The 19,303-nt window shown below is 48.0% G+C and overlaps 1 protein-coding gene and 1 long non-coding RNA gene across 3 annotated transcripts in view; one reads left to right on the top strand and one right to left on the bottom strand.

The window, feature by feature from the left end:
- Positions 1–19,303, bottom strand: part of LOC126531155 (uncharacterized) — a 77,586-nt gene that overhangs the window by 30,461 nt on the left and 27,822 nt on the right. The window lies entirely within an intron of this gene.
- Positions 1–19,303, top strand: part of LOC126531153 (uncharacterized) — a 55,862-nt gene that overhangs the window by 23,209 nt on the left and 13,350 nt on the right. For both annotated transcript variants that reach the window (XM_050178572.3, XM_050178573.3), the window contains one exon: positions 18,024–18,214. In XM_050178572.3, coding sequence (XP_050034529.1) covers positions 18,024–18,214 — 191 coding nt within the window. The remainder of the gene's footprint in view (positions 1–18,023; positions 18,215–19,303) is intronic.

Here is a 19,303-nt window from a genome sequence, read left to right as displayed (position 1 = left end):
AAAATTGGAATGTGTATGGATGACTCAGAACAGACGTGCCTCCGAACGTCGTCATATCTTTTGCACTAACCTTCACGAATGGACTTTTACCGTGAAATGTTTATTATGCAGACAAGATTAATTAATGTTATTTTACAGCACTGCCCTGTTTCATAACTGCGACGAGATAAGGAACATTAGCTTAAAATATTGCAAACAAGTCACCTACACGTTATGGAACTGTCAGCGACGTGTTCATGGTGAACAATAGGCACTGAGTTTTATATGAGGCACTAAACCTTTATGAGGCAGTGAGCTAGCCCTCAACTTAAAGCATTTGCAATCTAACGAGGAAAAGCAAGAAAATCGGAATAAATGTGGAAAGATTAAAGGATAATCTCGTTCGAAATGTGTAACAAAGATTTAAAGTGCCCGTGAAAGTAGCAGACAAAATGCTGCTTTCTTGTTCAAGGTTAACTCGGCACGTATATATATCTTTTTCTTACGTCGAGAATTTATCGGTGCGAATGTTCTTCATATCGTTACGCGGATACAACACTATTCGCCCGAAAACAATTCACGGGATGTATTTCTAATACATACAGCGTTGACTATGACAGAAGAGAACTCGAACCAGTGTTCGTTGTATTGCATCGTCCTTTCTGTGGTGGTCGTTCTCATTATCCTTCACCGTCATAATATGCTTGTATGGTTATATGTCCACACATACGTGGTTTTACTGTATGCACATGTGCGCGCCGATATGCGTACATCACACAGGATGCCATGGTGGGGAGTACGATGCCAGGTGTACGGTTGCCTCTTGAGATGGAGGCTTATTTTTCTTTTTTTTTTTCCAGCTTGGCAACGCCGAACATTCTTTAGGCTAGCGCACTACCACAACCAATGTTCTGTAGTTGTGTTTGACCATAGAACATATCCTAACCTATACAGACCTTCTGGACGACAAAGCGTTCATAGAAGAAGAAATACTGGAACCATGGACTCTACCGTGATCCACGCAAAGGGCCACAAAAGCAGTGTTGCATTGTTTGGAAATCATCTGAGCTCTGCGACCACCTTCGATTGCATGATCAACGCTGCTACGTGTGTGTGCGCGCATCTGTTGCTATCCCTTTCCCATTTCTGCCCGCATCCCCCTAGTGTAGGGTAGCAAACCAGGTGCAGCCTGGTTAAACCACCTTGCCTTTCCTTTTCTCCCTCTCTTGATATAGGCGCAGAGCATAATGCATAGCTTTGGTCAATTATACATCCTATGCATGTCCAATCGTACGTGACCGCAGGGCTAAGAGCCGACGTCACGCGGAGTCTCCGCAACACCGACTCTTCGGGATGGGGCAGGCTTCCTTAGAGGCCGCCTTGAGACTTTGCAGGAAGCTATGCGGTATTGTATAAGCCGATCTCAAAGTAGCACCCTTCACGGAAGCCATGAAGACGCTTATGCTTTCTTGCGCCAGTCGCGACTAACACGCCCTCTGACACATGTGCATGTGGTCTTGACTCTTCTTGTTATTAATTGGGTTTAGCTGGAGGACCAGGCGGGCTGGAAGCGTATACTTCCTGTCATGTGACTGCACTTTGTCGCAGCTCCGTGTCGCAGGGAATACGGCGTCGGCGTCCCGCATCCGGCGTCGGACGTCGTTTCGGCAAAACAACTTTCCGACCACGCATACTCAACCACGTAGCAGAGAACAACACTTTTACGTGTGCTCCCGATAAACTGGCAAAATTATGCAAAATGACTGATACAGAAAACAGGGAGAATAAACAGGGAGAATAACAGGGAGGGAACAACACGCAACACCGCACCAATTATGCAGCGTGCAATGAAGGCACTGTCTACCGTACACCACTGTCATGTAAACGCTTTCACGTAGGACAGTCAGGTCAGTGAATTAATGACAGGCTACGTAAGCATGCGACTAATGTTAAAGATAAGACAGGTGGCTCGTTAACATTCACTGCAGAGATTGCAGATGCAAACACAGATTCGACTAGTGCACAATAGCAAGGTGCGAAAATGAAATGACTCGATTGATAATAGAAGCACATAATATTTATAAATTAGGAGATAGGTGCATCAGTGAGGCGTCCAACTGTACTGTCAGCAAAAGAGATAGATTTTTTGAGTCGATGGACCCGCGTGTAAAGCTATTTCTCTGTACATGCGTCGTGTTAATTGTTGCAAGTCTATATAGAAGGGTCATGTTCTTTTAGAAATAAAATTGTAAGTTTGCGCCTTGCGTGTCCCGCCGTTCTCTTTTTTGCTCGTGTCCTTTATGTGCAACACTGCACATACTTATGGCATACCAAGAGGCCCAAATAGATACCTTAGTGAAGTAAGAATTAATTCGGAACCCTCCACTCAGGCGTCTCTCACAGCCCGTTAGTCCGATTTGAAGCGTTAACTATCAATCGAATTGTATTATGTATTTTGAAGAATAGTTCTGAATTGAGTTAGTTGGTGTCTAACTGAATCATGAACGAAGAACTCAAAAGATGGGACGAAGACGCATTCTTTATTGCCTGTCTTCAGCGTAATATGTACAACGCCTCTGCATGGACGCCTCGTATAACGAAGAATTTCGGAGGTACCGAAAAATTCGTTATAAAGGCATTTGACTGCACCTCCTCCGGAAACAAGCGCAAAGAAAAACAATATCAACGTATTTTTTTTTCTGTCTTCACTGTTGTGCAGCGAAGGGGAGAAGTACACTTATTCTGTGTATTAAGTTTTTTTCTTTCATGTAGCTTTAGTATAATCTCAATCACAGCCATGTGATGCAGCTGGTCTTGCACGTAGCAATACCACGCTGATTTGTTTATTAACTGCAACAGAAAGCTTCGCCGCTGAACAGCCCGCTATGACAAAATCGTAAACTAAAAGGAATAACAAAACAGCACTAGACAAGATAGCAATATTGGCAAAAAACAATCTCAACATGTTTCATTAAATGCCTTTTACATGACGTAGTAAGCGCGCACGCACGCACGCACGCACGCATACAGCAGAATATAAACGCACAGATTACAAGCACTTGTACCTTGCTTGTTGATTTTCTCTTGCAGCGTGTGTGCATGTGCATGTTGGCGCTCACTGTGGCAAGTATGCACCATCTAAGCCCTTAGCAAGCCCACATTACGTACCGACAGCATGACACATAATTGCAAATATATACAATCGCAGTGACTGCATGATCTGTGACTACAGAGGCTGTTCACGCTGAAATGTCGATTTAATAGCAAACGGCATGCCCTTCGGCTTTCGTTAAATAACCTCTCTCGCGAAAGACGCTGTTGCTCTTTCACAGCTGGCACGCAGCGTCCCCCACTGGACGACAGCGCGGAAAGGCAACAACCCGAGTTCGCGCCGTCCTTGAACTAGCAGTGCGCCTTTCGCCGCGCGACTGGCCGCTGTGCGACCGGCTCGTCGTGTGCGTGCTTCACAATCCCTTTGCCCGCCGTGTGAGCAGGGCAGACGCCCGGCACTGCGCGGACGACGGAATAGCCCGTACTATTACGGCAACGGATGCACAGCGGGAAAGGAGGAGGTGTAGAAAGAAGAGGGGTGAAAGGGCTGCAACGCAGCGCTACTCTGGAAATAGCTGGAAAGGTGCACTCGCGCGTGGGCACCGCACCTATGACCGCTTATTTTGACGACGACGAGCACGACGACGAGCGCTGTTGTCTTGCTGCTGCGCCAGCCACCTTCGGTGACTGACCGCGTGCGCTGCCTTTCCGACGATTTTGGCGCTTCGTGAGGTGAGAAATTGGCCGGTGTAACCGTGGTTGCGGAATAGAGCCAAATTGTCGCCTAGCGATTGCGCTTCCCGCTATCCCCGCCCTTCTCTCCTTTTTTTTCTTTTGCCCACCGCAGTCATACGGTGAGTAGTTCTCTGGGCGGTGACCACGTTATGATTGCTTATGCCGGCTATCTTGCATAAAAAAAAAGAAGAAAGAAAAACGTTAGGACAGGCCGAGACAATGAGAAGTTGCTGGTCGCAGCGTAGTAATCGCGCTTACCTATAGAAGCTGACTCATGAACACCGGCAAGTCGTGGCACAGATGAAGACAGGAGGTAGAAATAAAAGAGCTTTTTTGCAATGCTGCATTTTGTAATATTCACCACCGTCCTCCTTCGTAGTATGTACAGCATGCGCATAAATGAATGTTTCATTAATTAAACTTACAGGTAGAAACAACCGCACCACATTTTGGTGGTTTTCGAAACAGCATGGGCGTAAGAACGAGAGCTTTCATTTTCCTTTTTGGAGAATGGACCTGTATATAGTGGTCACAGATTTAATGCGCGCGTCTTTCTCTCTCTCTGTCTCTCTCTGTATGCAAGCACGCGCGTCCGTGCGTGCATGCGTGTTTATGTGTGTCCAGTTATTCTCCTGTCACAGAGAGTGGCGGATGAATGTCGAGGGCTGCACGAGAATAGCGCAGACTACAAAATGAGAATACTGCATGCGTTCCGTGAGAAATACCGAGCCTGTCCACAGGTCCGTCGCCCAGCAAACCGCTGCTTACACATGAAGTGGGTACGTCTCGTTTACGTTTGTTTGCCACATGGCTACGACCGCTGCAGGCGTGCCCTTCCCAGACGCCTCTTGGCCTTGAAGGCGAAGGAGCCGAACGTTCGAGCTGCGAACTGTTTCCTCCACTGTGTGTGTTGGGAAATAACGGGGCGCCGTGAGAAATACCGAGCCTGTCCACGAATTCGTCGCCCAGCAAACCGCTGCTTACACATGAAGTGTGTACGTCCGTCTCGTTTACATGTGCGCGCCGCATGGCTACGACCGCAGAAGGCGCGCCCTTCCCAGACGCCTCTTGGCCTTGAAGGCGAAGGAGCCGAACGTTCGAGCTGCGCGCGCTGCAAACTGTATGCGCCGCTTCGTGTCTTAGGAAATACCGGAGCGTACACATCATCGCAACTCCTGGAATTGACCGCCGGAATGATACAAAGAAACGAGCTCCCGTTAGCCGAACTTCTTTCTCTCAGAGATGCTTGCTCAGTGACGCTTCTATCCTATGCTTTTCAATAAGCAAATACCGTTCTTCCTATTCGAAGGGCGTCTTCGAGTTCTGCCATTCGTAACGCCCCCGTTCAAGCCGTCACGTCAAGTAAGCGGTGCGGCAGAAGAGTTGCAAAAAAATGTTTGCTGCGGATGGTTGCTACACTGAAAGTGAGGCAGCGGCGCGTCCACGTTAAGTGCTTCTAGGAAATCAATCTGTGCATCAATGAGTAGATCCAAGAGGCCACAGCTACGTACCATCGTCGTATAATTAGGCGTCATGCACTGTTACAATGTATGTGCTTTGTCACAACAAACATACCCTTAATGTTACCACAGAAGTACGTCATTAAATATTGAGGTAGTATTACACCCGAGCGCCGTAACACAGTAGCATGGAGGAATTATATGAAATCAACTATTGCCCAGTAAAAATCTTGGCACAATATGCTGGCCGAACCAGTCAAGGACCTTGTGGTGACAAATTACCTTCAAGATATATATAGGTAAAAGAAGAGGGAGATAAGGACGATAAAAGTCACCTTGTGCTTCATTCCCATCATTCCATTAGTTCCCGGAGCTGCGTACGCCCTAACGAGCTGAGGCAAATTTTTTTATGATATCTTTTTTACAAACAACCGGTCGTTCTAGGTCCTCCTATACATTCTTTAGTCACATCGAACAGGTACACCTATTGATTTCATTTACGTGCTTTTTCTGACTGGTCAGCGAGAGAAGCTACATTGTTCAATTTTCGATTATCCGCAGCTCGCTTGTAGGTTCAAGAAAACAGTGGATGCAGTTTGCGTGCGCATAGCGTCATGCAGGGCGAGTGTTCGTGTATCGGCGCTGAATATTATGCGAGGCACCTTGTGCAAGATGCGCGTTCGTCATACGGCGACCCTTTTTTACTGTGCTTGATATTGTCTTATTTTACTTGCAAGCACTTGTAGTACATAACAAAAGGACATAACTAAAACCTTCTGTATAGCACTGTTCGTTATTCTTTCCTTCTTATTTTTTTCATGCGTATTCTTCAGTCTTAGTCCTGCACGGTAAAAGAAGAAAAAAGAAGAGCCGGGCGATGCAGCTCTTTCTTGATAGTCTGGAAACCTGCGCGGGTGACATGAAGAGAGAAAGTGAGAGATGAGAAGAAAAGAGGGAAAGACAGGGAGGTTAGCCATATTAAAGATCAACTAGCTACCTTGTGCCGGCGGCGACTAACCCCCGTATTCAGAAGTGCATCTTAACTTGAAGCCCACGCTCGACTTGATTTAAATGACGCCTGCCGTGAACGCATCAAAGGATGCAAGACGCAATGAGCGTCTTGGGCACGTTCCCACGATGTGTCATTTATATGAAGTCAAGCATGGGCTTCAAGTTAAGATGCATTTCTGAATACGGGGGTAAGAGCGGAAAGGGAAGCTAAAATAAGAGAGAAATTAGCGTGCCTTGAAGCTATAAAATTGGTCATTACGCTCTGTACGCGTTATATCGTGACCTACGGAACCCCAACGCACAGAATGATGCCAACTTAAGAGCAACTTGTAATTGGTCATAAATGCACTACAACCATAAGAACTCTCCTTATTTATTCTTATTTATTTTCTTAAAGTGCCCCAAAACAGCTTTACGCCCTAATATTAATATCTGCCTGAAGGAAAGCTGGGTCGTATGATGCATGATAGTCTGGGCAGATATACGCGCACAAATAATGCACCAGGGTTCATGATATATATTTTATCTGTTTTTGATTGAAAAAAACTAATTAGCATATCTCTTTTGAGGGTGGGCAATGTTGTGTAAGCGTTTCCGTCAGATTAAACGCAACATGCTTCATCACGTTTATATTATCGCGCGAGATGCGTTCGCGATAACACGGTGTTCCAACATTTCGAATGATACAGCCTATGAACATGCGAATATTCCAAGCTTTCCAATAACCAATCAATGATTATGTTATCCGCAAACGCGAACAGCTTTCGAATAGTTTTCAAACAATTCGCGTTGCCCACAGTGCACGATGAAGCGTGAAATTTCAGCATAGATAACCCAAACTTCACCCCTACCCGAGTGGACATAAATATAACAGGAAGTTATGTAGAGTACGCTGCGTCGCCGAGTGATCCAAGTTTTTCTAGCAAAACCGAAATTATTTGCACTCAGATATCGCTCATACATCCCGTTCGGCGATGGGTGTTGTTTGGTACTATTTATCATGTTGCAACTGTGTGTTTTCCTGCGATTGAATCTGAATAAGCTCAATATTGCATCATTATGTGATGTATAGGTGGCACCACACACACGTATATCTGCAGCGACTATTCCAACTCGAGAAAAAGCTTTTTTTTTTCTCTCTCTCTCTGTGCAATCTCTGCAGTCACGTGCATTTCCGTTCTAGTCTCGAAAACATACTTAGTCTAGAAGGCTTACACATTTGGTGACAGGCTCGCAAGACTGCCCTTTAACACTTCACTCTGCACGACCACGCACGCTCCAAATAATCCTTCTCATTTTGTCGTAATGCTCCATTAGAAGTTTCGTTAATGCATCATTCAAAGTAAGGGACATAATGTCAGAAACTTGCTTAATGTAGCGAAGGATGAGATATTCACTTTGTTTTGTATCAATGGTAAAAAAAGGCTGTTCATTATACGAAAATGTTCGATATTCGGTTCAATTCGCTTTGGCCTTATTCGGTTCCCGTATTCGACTCTGTTTCAAATATTACCATTCTCAACGCCCCTAAGCCACAAGTAGGAAAATCGACCTGTGCTTTAAGAGTATGCGCATGAGAACCGATTACTGTATCTTGTCGAATTTCAACAGTTATCTCAAGGTAACCTAGAATGTACGATGACGCTTCTGCATGTAGGAAAGAGCATGATATCCACGTAATTGTCCTCCACGACCTATACGATCGCGCTCGTTGCTGTCACCACTGCCACGTTCATTCAGCAAACTGCTTACAGTTTAGTCCCAGTCACTGCTTGCCTGCCAACCGAAAGTATAAAGTTAGAAGTTTAACTATTGTGTCTTCGCATACTATTACTAAATGTATGTTGTTTTTCCCCTTAGAGGTGCTACATATACGAAGCGAATATATTGTGCGTCGCCCGGGGAGAACTCGACCTGTGCCAAGATGAAGTTCGCTGATAATGGGGGTCACACTACGGCTGATGCACACGCAAATGTTTAAGTGCGTCCGAGGATTTATTACAATATTTGCGGCAAATTGTGACGGGAAACCGAAAACTATTGATCTATTTTCTTTACTGTCTTTCATCCGAGGTATTTCGGTTAATTCTGCGCATTGTTTGTTATATTGCGTGCAGTATGTAGGATGTTTTTTTTTTTTTATTAGCTACACCAAATTTTAAAAGGTTACTTCTTGCAGATATCACAATTCACAACGCGTATTGTAATTTCCGAATTCTAGCTAGTGAGCTTACAAGGCATATCGACTTGGAATTAATTTTGAGGATGACACCAATTTCGACATATGCACCGTCAAAGTTGCGGTAAAAATTCACTTTTGTTCCATTTACCTTTTAAAGAAGACGCTGTTTCATGCATTCAAGCACAGAAGTAACCGGAACGCCGATGATACATAATAAATATGCGGTGGCGCTACTCTAAAGACGTAGCAGAGTATATATCCGCGTACAAACACGGGAAACAAGCTGGAAATGTGCGTGTCCCGCGTGCGTCTTTCTTCTTAGGTTGCATGCAATTAATTATCCCAGCACAGGACAAACTAAATCTACTCCGTAAAAAGGGAGGGGCTGTTCCTCTTCCCCCCTCTCTTTTACCTCGCTTTTTACTCTGGAACCCGGCGGAGAATTGACGCTGGAGAGAAGCGCGGCCGGCGACACCGGTGAGAGACCAAACCAAACCGGACTGGGCCGGCCGGACCCGTCACTCGTTTGGGTTCCTTCAGAGCCCGCCGACGGAGTTGTTCACGGCGGTGTCTCTCCGCTCGGCTGCCGGCGCAACCTGTTATAACGCAACGCCGACCGGACGCCTGTCTACGTTTGTCGAGAGAGGAATGCGCGCCAAGGAATGCCTGCCTCTGCGCGACCAGGCGCATGCGTCGGCACACCCGCGCGCGCTACGTCGTGCATTTCCTATTCTTGAGTATGTGAAATGAAAAACGAGCGAAGAGCAAACATTTCACGGTGCCGCTGGCCTCCAGTGGGTTTCTCGTGGTGTGTGTAGGCGGGTGAAAATGGGAGGGAGGGAGACGGAGCAGAAGTACAGCTGCCGTATCAGCAAAGCAATGCAAGGAGCAGGCAGGGATTTCAAGCAGAAAACAGGAACAATATTTTGTTCTCGGTAAACTGAGCAGCAGTCACCTTTTAGTCGCTGCCACTACGAGGTTATTGACCACACTGCCCTTTTTCCGCCGTCCCCCAGTAGTCTTATCCTTGCCTCCGCTTGAAATCGCATCTTTGCCTGGGAAAGTGGCAGAGCAACGACGCCTCACAAGGAGGGGCCGCTTCGTTCAATTACATTGCCTGTCAGATTCTTTTAACTGCGTTTCAGAAATTCTTTAGACAGAGAGAAAAAAAAAGGAAGACAGAAAGAGGAAAGGAGGCAGTGATTAGCCAGGTGATAGTTGCGATTTCCTAGCTTGTGCTTGGATGGAGGAAAATGGGTAGCAAATTGGGTAGAAAGAGAGACAGATACCCCCTCGCCCCCATAAAAAATAATGAAGAAAGAAAGAAGAAAATAAAACTAGGTAGGAGGTTCACATTTAAGGCGTCTGCACAGCGTTACACAATTCTACAATTTCTCAGCGACTCCTCATCGCAAGAATCGCCAAGACTGACAGAGATGACAAATAAGTTCTGCGGCAGCCCTCAAGGTAGGGAAGTTTCATTAAAGGAAGGTATTGCCATCCACACATGAATAACATGAAGTTACACAGTTTCCTTCGTAGCTTGACGCACCTCTTGGGTGGGTGAAAATGTTTCCTTTTCATAGACAGAGATTCCGAGGTTAACGAGAAGCTATGAATGACAGCAAGGCCGACGGCCTGCACGCCGCTCGAGCTGCTGATTGAGAAATATGATACGAGTACAGATTGCACCAAACGGCATGTTTGGTATACCCACGGGGAAGCACCTTCACTTTCGCGTTTGTAGAGCACCTCGCGCGAATGATGCTGCTCCATGGGCCGAGTCTGTGTTGCACCTCCGGTGTCGAGTCGCGGTATTATATTATAATCTACCCGACTGAGACTGACAGTCAGACTAGTAACAATTACCGTCATGTATAACGTCTTGCAAGTCATCGGGAATGTTTCACACAGAAGGCATCACGAGCCTGTCCACTGGACTTCGCACTTAAGGTAGCTCTTGTGGTACGGCAAACGTCTTTGAACGTCAGTAGGCATAGTACAGACGGATTGATCACGCTATCATACAGAAGCAGAATTCGTGTAAGCACTCGGAGCTGAAGCCTTTTCTTGGGGATGCGGCAGTTATACTACTTGTTTATTTATTTGATGTTCATTTCTATGAACAGAGATACAAGATCACCGGCGGTACTCTAATTTTTTTCATATTTACGTGATAATATCCGAGACGGTTGTGAGACCGCGTGTTCTGTGTTGAAATCCCGCGTAAACAAAGCGGTTTCTCATGATGTGCTTGGTTTAATGCCGCGTTTTCTTTTGACGTATGGGTCTTCAGAACCTTTCCTGGTTTGTCGGAAAATTGAGACACCTGTTCCGCACTATTAAGGTTACCTTACGGTGCCTCATGTGTGAAATGAACGGACAGGTAAAACACAAAAACGTTCGCGCGCGCACGTACACCTTTGCAAAAGAGTGCAAGAGATTGCGCATGCAAGGTGGGTGCTATAAACGCGAGATGCGAAGGGGGAACGCATTCACGAAAGTCGAGGAAGGAACAGAGCAAGCTATAAATTAAGGATATAGGCGGCCATAAATAAATTCTTGCCAGCACGGTCTTCGATAGTGTGCTTTATTTTCCCTTCTCGCACGGACAGACTTCTTTGTGACCTTTGCGAGGAGACAAGGAACAAAAGAGCTTACTGCCTTTTCGTGAGTGAAAGTGCTATTCATTTCAAGGAAGTCGGTAAACAGACAAAACCGTAACTATATAAGCGCGAGCAACTCAAGAAATCCGCGCTTCCGCCACACTGCGTAACGCCTCATAAATTCGTGTCCACCACAGGCAAGCAGTAGCGCTGCACCAGTGGTGTTGGCGCGATGTTTTCGAATCTTTTCGCGCGCGTTCAAAGCGGCAACGCGTCGGTATACACCTTTCACCATTCAGGGGAACGCCGACACTTCGCGCGCGCGCGCGCGCTACGCGCTCGTCCCAGAGAAATGCAGCCGAGCCCTAGAAAAAAAAAAAAAAGAAATAGAGGGCGTCGCGTCATCCGGCCATTGCCCTCGTGACAGTATACTGCGGACGTCGCCGGCGCCTCCGCCAGGCGGTGTGTGTGTCTGTGATGTCTGCGCGATCGAAAACACCGGTCTTCTTTTGTATATTTAGTGCACCCGTCTGGCGAGCGGTCTGGTTCGGGGAAAGCCTGGGCCTCCCGGCCCGCCGTAGACGGCTACTACCCTTTCTCTCGCCTGCCGCGCGTCTGTATGGCTACCCTCGCCTCGTCTGCGTCCTTGAGCGTACTGTGTTCATTTCCGCAAGGAGTCACGTGCCAAACCGCCCCCGGGGCGCATGCGCGCCAGCTCCTTTTCTCTCACTGAGCTGAGAGCGCCGCACACGCCAACGAATCTGGGAAAAGTCTCAGCCGGGAGCCCCGGGCAAGTGGCGTTCTTGCCTTCGTGTGCTCAGAGCTCCGCCGCTGCCGGAATCTGACATCGCACAATTACAAGCACCTAGGTTCTGCGTACGCTCATGAAGCCGGGACAGTGCGGCTCTCATTTTACCGAAGGACGCGGAAACAAAGTAGGAAGGAGGGAGAAGGTAATTTGCAAACAGCCCCGAATTGAGCGAGCAAAGGAAATGAAGGAAGGAAGGAAAAAGTGGAGAGGGAAAGGCAGGGAGGTTAACCAAAAAGGAAATGAGAGTATCGGTGAGGTTATGGACCTGGGAGCAAGCAGCGCTGGCGAAAACATCTGCGCTTTCACGCGGCCGACGCTGCTCCCTCTCGCTTTTGCCCTTTCGGCCGAGCGGCAAACTTCGCCAGACGTAACCGAAATGGCTGTCTGCCAACCGTATTTGACGTTTGGGTGAGGGGGCGCCCACGGTGGTAATGACCGGCGGCCACGGCACAACACTTCGTTGCGAGGTAGTGTGCGTGCTTGCTTGCTTTCTTGCTTGCTTGCGTCATTTTTACAGCGAAGCTCTTTATGCGGACCCTGTGCAAGTCGTTGTCTGACTTCGCTAAAACTATCATCATTAGCAATAGCTCGAGGTCGTCATCTTCCACAGCTGGCTCATTGGCGCCCCACGGCGCTACCGTGCGAACGCGTTCGTGCCACTGCTCCCGCGTTCGTCGTCGCCGATTTCTTTTACAGCGAAGCTGTATATCTCTACCGTTCAAGGAAATTTTCGTGTCGCTGTAAGCAAAGAACTCCCCATACGTGGGCCGATTCCGGAGACAGTGCAATACCGGCCCGACCCGCGGCGGAGGCGAAGCAGGCGTTAAGCACTCCCCATACGTGGACCGATCCCGAACGTAGGGCAACGCCCAGCCGATCCGCGGAGGAGGTGCAGTTATCCATTATGGGCCCACATGCACAGCTTCGCTGGTCATCCTTCACAGAGGGGAAGAGCACTTAGATTTTTTTTTTCCACAGCTGTCTCCGTCGCCACTCGTCATCACAACGTAGAATTTTACTTCTGTCGTCGTAATGAGGAGGCCGCGTTTACGGGGTATGAGCCATCCATTGTCTTACCTATATGGTATGGTATGGTATGGTATGGTATGGTATGGTATGGTATGGTAAAACTTTAATGAAGCCCTGCAGATCGTGCGTCTTCACGAAGCGGGCCGCTCCCACGTGGGAACCGGAAGGCCGAGCCTCTCGGCCGCATCGTGGGCCTGCTGGACAGACCAGAGTTGGTCAGCCAGAAGAGGGCTGCGGAGAACCGCCTCCCATCTGGCTGAGCTGTTATCGATGATAGAGCGTGACCGGGCACACCGCCAGAGCATGTGTTCAAACCTGGCTATTTCTCCACAATCGTGGCAGGTAGCATTGGTGTAAGTATCCGTATAGATTTTATGTAAGAGCGACGGATTGGGATAGGTATTCGTTTGTAGTAGACGAAGCGTTAACGCTTGAGCTCTATTGAGGCGCGGATGAGGAACAAAGTAGGTTCTACGGCTGAGATAGTAGTGTTTAGTAATCTCGTTGTAGGTGGAGGGCGTATCCCAGTTCTCTGGGGAGTCGGCTTCCGATTGGTCGAGGGTAGCGCGGTGGGCAAGTTCACGCGCAGCCCCGTGAGCCGACTCGTTGAGGTTGGGAGGAGCACCATTTATCTGACCCTGATGTGCGGGAAACCAATAAATGAAGTGGTGCGTGATTGCCTTGCCCTCAAGAAGTCTGAAGGCCTGTTTGGAAACGGTGCCTTTTTCAAATGCTCTCGCTGCAGATCTTGAATCACTATAGGTGACATCCCGTGAGCTATCCAGCAGGGCTAGTGCAATAGCCATTTGTTTGTGAGTGAGTGAAAACTTTATTCTAAATGTCTGGCGATTTGGGCGGGATGGGGCCATAAGCACCCTAGCCTAGGTGACGGCCTCGAGTCCTTGGAACTCGCAGGCAGCGATACGCAACTACGCCGGCGGCTGTATCTCCCGGGAAGCGGCCCGCATTCTCCAAATTCAATGTGGCCATATTTGCCGCAAAAACGACAGTTTCGTCGTATGGACCCCCGCCCACACAGACGCTGCGCTCCCGGGAAATGAGACGGCCCACGCCGCGGCTCGAGGACTTACATGCCGAGTCTTCGAGGTAAGTAAGTACTACTAAACACGAAACAGGCGGTTGCTTGGAGGCAATTGCAGACACACACATATCCGAACCCGACGATCCTTCACCTCTGCTACCCCGACATTTACTCGTCCGACTATAGTAAAGCGTGCGGAGCCAGAGCGACGCTGCAGCAGATGCTGTGGGCATGCACCGGTAGCGAGCTGCAGGAGTCCCCGACGAACGGGGTAAACATGGCAATCTCGAACCGAGGAGCGCGTTGGAAGGCGGCCCTGCTCAGCCACGACCTCGTTGATCAACTGTGGGCCGTCCGACACGCCGAGGAAGCCGCCCGTGTCTTACGTGACGGACAAATTTAATTTTGAAGAATCGTTAGCGACAATGCCGGGCGGATGCTGCAGCATGCTAGCCACGCCACCGAGCGAGCTCGAGACAACGAACGCAAGTGACAACGGCGGAATGCGGGCATACCGTCACTGACGTCGTTCTCTCCTACCCAGTGGTGGGCCTTGAGCCCAATATACGGAGCTTTGAATTGGTTCGGCACACTCCATCTCAGCTACAACTATGGGAAGGCCACGAGTAGTGCGTACTCCTGAGGAAGAACCTGCCTACCGCGAGCGTCAGCGACAGTTGGCTCGTGAACGGGCTCGTCGCGGTAGGGCCGACCCCGAGCTGCGCGCCCGAGACGCGGAAACACAGCGGCGGCTTCTGAATGAAGAACCTGGGCTCTGCGAACGGGAAGCTCTAGAACGGCGTCAACGTGGAGAAGCAACCATCCTGAACGGTGGAGCCACTGCTCGCTTCGAGCGGGAATTCCTGGATCGAGACTTTGGTCACAGTTCCAAGGTCTGCGACAGGCTCTGGTTCGAGCACAACCTGACGCTACTCAAGTCTGCGCGCAACGGCGTGCAGCGTTCCAACGCCGTCGAAGTCCTAGAGAAGGAATTATCTTCTACGTCAGTGGAAGAGTTCAGGATTTTCGGGAGCTGTGAAGGCTCTTGGATTAGCGGAAATATGCCTGCTCTTAGCGTAACCAACGGCTGCGTCTACCCCCCACACGATCCCCCCAAGCGAAAATGAGGTGATGATGGTGACCTAAAGAAGGGAAAGACAGTCTAATTAGGTGAAATAATGGTGAAACAAAACATTTACAATATAGACTGCTTGTGAAGTTTGACTTACACGGTGTAACACTCGGTGTTACTAACACAGCTTCGCTGTTCGGCCATCTTCACAGACTGAAAGGGGCGTTGATTTTTTTTCTTTACGCGGCGGCCTTTAATTAAGCCGGCCCGGCCTCTTAGTCCTTTCTTCTGCTGCTAATTTTGCCGGCTCCTTGTCATTCTCCGCAAAACTGACCGCAACCACGGCGAAGCTGGGGGCATGCAAGACTGGTACGCGATGTTCGCTAAGACCCATCGATTTACTGTCGCAATGCGGCACAGAATTATGCGGGAGAAAGACGGGGTTCTGCGTCTATAATTTCGTAGCTCAGACTGTAGGAATATTGGCGGGCTCGGTTTACCATAATTTTCTGTCTCTTATACAAACAAAAGCAAACAGATAAATGACGAAAAAGAGTTACGAGGGGCTGACATTCCGATATACCTGCGGAGTGCCCGAACAATGCTACTTCATTCGTGTTTCTACCGTCTTATATTTCGCTGTTGTCATTTTTTGTGCGCTAGGACACGGCTTTTCTTGCATGGCCTATAAGCGTTGATGGGTAACATGCTTCTACTTTTCCATAATCAACAGTAGGCAGCCTTCTTGGCTTACTTGTAACTGATATCGCTGCTATTGTGCTTTCGATCCTTTTGTTTTCTGCTAACCGATATTATATGAACAATGTAATAAAAAAGACATTAGAGGGTTGCGGTAGCTTCGGATTTCTTCGAGCGCTCATTTGTTAAACTCTCGCCTAAATTGCTCGTATCAGCTTACCTAGGCACTCATTGTACTTATTATATATGTAGGTGACCCTCACGAGAGATGGCGTGCAGAATACTAGTGCACATGTGCACCAGTGTTTGAACTAGGAAATGTGGTTAAGTTTGGTCAAATGATTCTCAAGTCAACCTTTGCTTTAACAAATATAGACGAATGGGAAGATGGACTACATTAGAGCCAGCTATCCCAAGAAACAGAGTGGAATCAAGGCCAGCGCTTCCAGTTTACTACACGTACACACAACCCAGAGACGCAAACGCATCAAACTTTTATTAACAGTGGGAACTAAAAAACAAAAACAAATGAAGGAAAGTTCACCACAAATATAAGTTCGTATAGGGCATCATGATGTCTGCAACAAACCACTACTTGACACACCCGCACCAATGTTATGTGCAAGTAAAGCTAAAACAAGCATTTCGTGTGGGCGGAGTTCGCAACGAAAGCTACAAACGCGAATAAACTGAAATGATTTCAATTGCCACCCAAAAAAAAAAAAGAAGAGAGAATGTCCCACAGTGCAGCCAGAGCAAACCTGCGTTTAGCGCCGCATAACCGTGGATCATTTACTTTGGCTACAGAAAAAGCACCTCTGCCAAAGCAGTTTACGACTTCGCATCAAAAGTACTTGATGTTAAACACATCGCGGACAATCCATTATATAGTGTTCCACAAGAGCGTTTGGGGTGTCACAGCACCGGCACTTGGAGGTTGTCCTCTTGCTCACGCGGTTCAATAAGCGATATGCGTAGGCCACATCCAGTCGTAAACGTGCAAAAGGGTTATGTTTACAAGAAAACGGTAGCTTGAAAGAGAGAGAGAAAGGCAAAGGAAAGACAGGGAGGCTAACCAGAGATTAGCTCCGGCTGGCTACCCTGCACCGGGAAAGGGGCAAGGGGTCACTCGATACAATACTGAGCTAAACGTCTGATGTTTCTCAAACTATCGTCCGCAGGTTCTTTGAGCCCTTGAGAAATCCATACTGCAAAATAATTCACGCCCCTAAAAACGAACAGTGGTGTAGGTCGGCCTATAACTTACACCTTTACATCCTTGCACCCTTTTTTGGCGTAAGGGTGTGAAATATAGACCGACTTACGCTCTTGTTCGATTTTAAGGATGTAAATTAATTTACAGTGCAGGAACGTCCGTTGGAACCTCTCCGACACGGGCGACGGAACCGCACCGTCTTTCGAAAGGGCCAGTGATAAAGCGACGCGTGGTCAAACCTGCCGTTTTACTTAGCGACGGTGAAATAACACTTTCGGTGGCATTCACAACTGGCTTTTGTGACTCCGCTTTAACCACTGTTATCGACAGCTAATAGGAAACAAGAAACATGGGTTTCGCTGACCCACAGGTCTAGCACTGACGGCTTTCCTACGAACCTCACATATGTGCAATTCTTTTGTGACACGCAGAGCCACTTTTCTCAGTGATCCTAGAGTATAACTGAAGTCTGAACCACATCAAATGAAATTTTAAAAAGTATAACGCGGTCCGACTTGTCGTGGGCCTAGTTTGGCAACTCTTCTGCTCGATCGTTCAGGCAAACGACACGATGTAATTTGCTGAATGGACTCCCTGGATCACCAAAAACTTAGAAAACATTGACCTAAACAAGTTATGGCGCCTCATATTTAGATACACGTGACTTAGCCTACACTATTCATATTGTGATACTGCTTGTTGGGAAAAACTCACACAGGCTATGCCGTCCCGAGTCAGTCGCTGTACGAACCAGATACAAAGCCAGGCGCCCTTTCCCCAACAACCTAAGTTATACGATGACCGAACGTTTACAGAATCAGAGCTCAAGACTGGCATTCGCTCGAACGCCACAGCGCTATACATAGTGACTGTTCCACTTTTTGTCTCTACAAACGGGTAAACTCACTCACCAAGTGGTGATTCGAATTATACGAGTCGCATTGCGAAACTTGAAATCCTCCGGGCACGTCAGATGTATGACCCCGGGGGGGCCAGCAACGCAACGCAGCAGTGACTGCGAAAACCACGGTTCTTCGACCAAGAACTTCGAATTGAACAGAGGCATACGTCGAGTGTATACGCCTTCGAGAGACTACGCATTTCTACGATTACTGTTTATGTGTGCGCAGTGTCTTGCCTACCGGGAGAATCATTCTGGAACACGACGCTGCCGCGGCTGCACGCCAGCAACCTGCGGTTGATGCCACCGCTGGCATCAGCGCACCACCCGGCTGGTCCTCCACCTACGGTGTTCCCGTCCTTCCCGTTGTCATACACACCGGGACCCTACGCGGACCCGCACAGGCAACCGACGGCCCATGTAAGTCTCGGCTTCTGCTAGTCTCAAATAGTAAGCACTGCCACTCGAGTAGCACATACGCTTGGCCATCTACTGCATACTTTTTGTTTGCTTGAAACAGACTAGAAACAGCATTTAAGAAAAAAATAACAGCGCCAGCTGTTGTCGTTTCTGCGCCTTCCTCTTTGATGAGACCACCATCTTAGCTGAACAGTGGCAGCTTTGTTACATTCATTTGGTCTTCTCTGTGCCGAACGTGACCAGTGATTCATCTGGAGCTAAATTCGTTTCAATTACGTCAGTCGGCCACATAGGATAAGTGCGAAAGGAAAAGGAGAGCGATACGCTGAGTAGAAAGAAGTCGCAGCTGTGTCAGGACAGCAGTGGCGAGTTTAAGAGTAAATTTCACATAGACACCCTGCTCACCATGTTTAACGCCATTCTTCCTTGTCTTTTTACTTAGTAAAGCCAGTAAGTCTAGTTGATGATCACCACTGTCTCAAAAATTACGCAAAGCAACAATTTCATCAACGTACACTCGGCGTTCTGTAATCTGTGGCACAATGTTTCGCAACGCAGTACTCAAATTGAGGTTGTTTGCCTTCCAGTCCTAAGTTATGTGCGCCTCTCCTGTGCCAGAGCAGGATATCTCAAGGACGTTCGAGGTCACTCAGTCACTTTGAGCCCGCAAGGTATATGTGAGACAAGGGCGAACAACGTTCGTGATCGACCACTGTCGCCATTACATTCGTCGCCACTGGTAGCACGAGGAAAGTTGGGGCCCTGATCGAAAAGCATATAAAATGAAATACCCATGGAAACATTTAGAGGAGTCTCTTCTCGTAACATCCAGTGCAATGCAAGTAGGTGCCAAGAGAAATCAGCATTTTTGGCCTTGCTCTTTGACAAGGCGATCACCTCAACCTATACGTCATCAGTGTGCTAGGTGACGAGCCTTGATTCAGTATATCAGCGAGAAGCATATGAGTATATGAACCTTGACTTGAACCTTGACTTGGTAGTTTTGCCACTAGTACTGTTCCGCTCACTTGGGGAAAGGTAGTGGTCACTTGCGCTTCAGTTCTCCTTCTTTTAGAGCGCAGCTCTTAG

Source organism: Dermacentor andersoni, chromosome 5 (genome assembly GCF_023375885.2).
Source record: "Dermacentor andersoni chromosome 5, qqDerAnde1_hic_scaffold, whole genome shotgun sequence".
Classification (NCBI taxonomy): Eukaryota; Metazoa; Arthropoda; class Arachnida; order Ixodida; family Ixodidae; genus Dermacentor; species Dermacentor andersoni.
The sequence above is the reverse complement of the archived record's forward strand: the minus strand, read 5'-3'. Positions and strand labels throughout refer to the sequence as shown.